This window comes from Rhinopithecus bieti, unplaced genomic scaffold (genome assembly GCF_001698545.2).
Source record: "Rhinopithecus bieti isolate Rb0 unplaced genomic scaffold, ASM169854v2 scaffold_3878, whole genome shotgun sequence".
NCBI lineage: Eukaryota > Metazoa > Chordata > Mammalia > Primates > Cercopithecidae > Rhinopithecus > Rhinopithecus bieti.
The window spans coordinates 6,679,261-6,683,831 of NW_016805059.1; the positions used below are offsets into that span (position 1 = coordinate 6,679,261).

A 4,571-nucleotide genomic window follows, 5' to 3' on the forward strand; every position below is an offset into this window, starting at 1 on the left:
GTGACCCCAGCTCAGGGACTGTGCCAGGGGGCAGTATTCACGGTTTCTCTTCCCCTACGTTCTTCCAGCAAGGGGCACAGCGACTGGTGTGGGAGCCTGTCACACAGAGAAGTGTCCACACTCTCGGACCATATTTTTAAGCATGCCAAACAAATTTTAAGATTTTCCCCCCAATTCATTGCAAAAAAAGATATTTCTAAGGGCTTGCCGATTTACTTTAGGACCGGAATATTCTACCTCATTGCCAGTGATTTTTTTTCCCAACAAGGAGTTCCCACTCTCACCCACCCACTCCCTGGTTTCTTCATATCCACCTAGATCAATGTTCACGTCCCTGAACCATGCAGGATTTGCTCTTCTCCTGTGGGTAGACTCAGTTCTCTGCTGTTTTTCTTTTGGCATGTCTAGTCACTCCCTAAAAAACCCACTTCTAGTTATTTCACTCAGCCACACGGGTTTTCCCATTCTCTCTATGTCCAGCTCCATTTTCTGACTTCATTTTGCAAAACCATGGACACAAACCTCTGAGGACTGTGATGGATTCAGAAATATGAGCCAGTTTCCAAATCCAAATAGGAAGTTAGCATTATCGTGTGAGTTTGCTGCCAGCACCCCAGCATGGAAAGTTAAATTCTCCTGCCTATCACTGCACACACCAGTCATCTCTGTCGTCATTTAAAGTAAGTCTACTTCAGGCTGGGCCCAGTGGCTCACACCTGTAATCCCAGTACTTCGGGAGGCCAAGGCGGGATGATCGTTTGAGCCCAGGACTTTAAGACCAGCCTGGGCAACATGGTGAAACCCCATCTCTACAAACTGTACCAAAAAGTTAGCTGGGTGTGGGGGCACATTCCTTTATTCCCAGCTACTCGGGAGGCTGAGGTGGGAGGATCACTTGAGCCCAGGAGGTGGAGGATACAGTGAGCTGTGATCACACCACTCCACTCTAGCCCAGGCAGCGCAAGACCCTGTCTCAAAAAAACAAAATAATTAAGTTTATTTCAGTACCTATTGGAAAAAACAGTCAGACGCACAAAATCAATCTTCTCCCAAAGGAAACCTTCCACACAGGGGACCATGGTGTTCTACAATGCAGAAATATGGATTCAAGAAGAATCAATCAACACCACCACCAGATAATGGAGAGAGGTGTAAATCAAACCACGAAGCTAAAGAATTCCATTTCCAGATGTGGCGTTAAGATTTTATGACTTTGTAAGTCCAAACAAGAAGATAAATACTTGTGCAAAAACAAAGTTAGAGTATAACAAATTACAGCCGAACTTCCATTTTCAACTACTCCTCTTTCTCTATCTTAAGCTACCTTCTTTTCTAATGGAGACTTGTGGGCTGTGCAAATACAAACAGACATCAGGAAGCCAGGAGCAGGTCAGTCTGCTGTGCCTCATCCCTTCTGGCGGCTGCACCACAGCTGAGCAAACCATTTGTCAAGACAAACAGAAACGTACAGTGAGTAGGAATCTTTGGTGTCTTGCTTGGACTGTGAAACACGAAAGCAAGGCTGGCTCCTAACAGCTCACCCTGCCCGGGTCAAGTCTCCTGTTGTCATTTCACAGGCCAGCTCTCAATCTCTCATTTGCTCAATACAAAGCTGCTTCAAGATTCCTGAAGCACAAAAGGGCCTCCACCGCTCCACTGCATCACAGGTGTGGTTCCTTCCTCCACTGCCCTGCCTGTGCATGAGGAGCCTGATGAAGACCAAACCAGTGCTCCGGAGGCACAACCAACAGACCTGTGGCTGCCCTCGGGGCTCTACAGAGATGCCCACAAAGCACAGAGAGAGCCGAGGCTTCCAGTTTCCCTCCAGTCAGGCTCACGTCCGTTACTTGCTTCTCACCTGCAGAACTGGGCCCAAAATAGACGGGAGTGGAATTTAATATCCATAAAAATCAGTTGTTTATGGTCTCATTTTCAGCTCACAATTATTCTGTTTTCCCCTCTTGGTGGTGGTTTAACATGGCTGGGCTCTAAGTATAATCCTGCCTCTTGGAGCAGGCTGCAAAGCAGCAGAGGGTTACTCATACAACACGGTGGGGCCTTCTGATGAACCCCATTACTCGGAAGGCAGCATTTCCATGCAGAGTGAGTCACCAGCAGGCACTTGGCTTTGCAGGGCTCCAGGGGACCTGTTTGCATTTACATCCAAGATCCCGAAGTGGGCTGTACAATTCCTGTTTCTCTACAAAGTGCAGCTTATTAGCAAAAGCGAATAGAATTTTAAATAATGACCAGTGTTTTTACAGGCTACATTTAGTTTATCTCCCCATCCCACCCAGCTTACCCTCCCTGAAAAAACCCACTATGAAATGGCTTCACAAGTTAATCAGTTTGTTTTATAAAACACTTATAAAAATAATGATGGTTGTCTTCTTACATACATATGTGAGACCATACTTTCTTCATCTGATAAAACTCCTAAAAACCAAAGTAACAGTTTGCATAGGTATACTTAATTTTGTGCAAATCTTACTAAAATAAGGCCATCTTCAGTGTTTAGATAGTGTCATGCTGATTAAAGTAAGCCCTCAAGAAATAAGAAAAATTCTCTGCATTCCAAATTCTCTCCAAAGACATCCAACTTCCCAGGCAGAGAGCTGAGACCAGTGGCTCTGCCGGCACCATAAGGCAACACATGCTGGGGAGGACACACGTCCTGGAAATAAAATCCAAAGGGACAGATGATATGTGCTTTTGTGATGGAGGCAGGAGGGGCTCCATCTTTATTCTTCCTTTATAAAACAGAGGCCAAAATGCAGGAGGCAACAGGACCATTCGCGCAGTTGCAGGTGTACAGTCTTCCTGTGGTGCTGCTGCTGAACAGCTGGAATTCTGACATGGGGCACTTCCGGACATCACTGAACCCCAATATTTGCTTGGTGTGATCTGAGCTGCAAGATGAATCACTCAAAGGGGTAGGAGAATGACACCCAAAAAATATAAGGAGGAAAAAACGGAGCAAAGAAAACTGCCATGGGAGCAACCAGCTTATGAAACTTACATTCTATATATAACATAAGGTGGAAAGGCCCGGCTAGAGAGAGAGAGGAAAGATACAGAAAATTCCCCTCCCCACAAATCAAGTATTGTCAGGAAACATTAAAGTAGAAATCTTTGTAAGCAGCTTTGCATTTAACATTCAGTCAAGACACTAAAACCTTACAAAACAAGAACCTCTATTAAAAAAAAAAAAAAAAAGAAGCTAACAACAGGAGTCCTCAAAGTCACCCAATATCTTGTAGCACAGAATGGAGTGTTCCTGGGCCAAGGCTGCCAGCTCCTTCAGGAACTCTGGGAAGAGGGCAGCAGCCAGCATGGGGTTCCTCACTGGCAGGGGCAGGTTGGGGGGTGCCTCAGCCACCTTGGTTCTGTGGGTCAGGAAGGGCTGAAGCACTCTTGGAGGTCCATCCAAAAGGTTCTTGCCACTTCCTGTCCTGGAAGCCTCCTGAATGGGATCTGAAAGCAGAAAGAAGACCATGATGGCGTCCCTCCATAGCCTTCCCATCCACCTTCTTCAGTGGAGCATGTGTTTGGGGGCAGAGTTGCTGGAGAGTATCTAGTTATAAGTGCAGTTCCTATACTGGACTAAAGCCTGAAGATGCAGCCCTTGTGCACTCCATGACACACATATTTGCCCAACAGATATCCTCCAGCATATAGCAGGTGATATGAGACTTTCACCCAAAATTCCTTCTAAGGAACTTCACGCAGAAATCATGGAAAGAATATAGGTTTGTCAAGAACCCTCCATGCCAGATTATGGAAATGGGGAAAACTGACAAAGGCATCTCCTGTCACTGGCTTATTAAGGGGCGATAAGTAGCCCCCACCTGCTCTCCCAGCCTCCAATGCTGTGATGACTGTTCTCCCTTTGCCGGTTAAGCCCTGACAGCACAGCATAGCTCCAGCAGGGAGGCTGGGTGCACTGGGTCACTCCAAGCTCTCTGCAGCGGGTGCTCCAGCCTCTCAGGCTCCCCAGTGACCTCCAGTCTTCTTCTGGCTGGGACTGCCAACGTTTGACATAAAAGGAGAGTGCAAGATTCCTTGAGATCAGCAGAAATAATGGAAGGGAAGTTGGGTGCTGGTAAGACCAGAGTAAGAACTTCCTGCAACCATGGGGAATTAGTAGTATCAAATGGCTTAGAAGCCTACATTGAAGGAGGGTTGCCAAGGGTTTCCATCTCAATTTCAATAACATAGGCCTAAGATGAGTTCAAACTTTAACATATCCAAGTGATTTGCATTTTCTTATCAAATTACTTTTTACTAATTAAAATGGTTCAACTTCCCTATTTGATTCCTGAACATCACCAGCCCTCATATATTTGTAGGAATTATTTATGCCTTCCTCTGCCCCCTACCCAAACAATCTCATTACTCCTTATAAATCATTATATTCAAGTTCTTCATTATTTTGGCTGCTTCTTAGAATTCAGTACCATTTTTCAACACTCTTCTCAGAGTGTTGCTTAACTACAGTACTAAAAATTCTTGACATTTATACTTTCCACATCTCACTACTATAGTCTTTAGTGTTAAAAAAAAAAAAAAAA

At 45.2% G+C, this 4,571-nt stretch overlaps 1 protein-coding gene across 1 annotated transcript in view; it reads right to left on the bottom strand.

Annotated features, from left to right (window-relative positions):
• Positions 1–3,129: 3,129 nt before the first annotated feature.
• Positions 3,130–4,571, bottom strand: part of FHIP1A (FHF complex subunit HOOK interacting protein 1A) — a 273,945-nt gene continuing 272,503 nt past the window's right edge. The window contains exon 13 of the mRNA XM_017871129.1: positions 3,130–3,474. Within this exon, the coding sequence (XP_017726618.1) occupies positions 3,221–3,474 (254 nt within the window). The 3' untranslated portion in view covers positions 3,130–3,220. The remainder of the gene's footprint in view (positions 3,475–4,571) is intronic.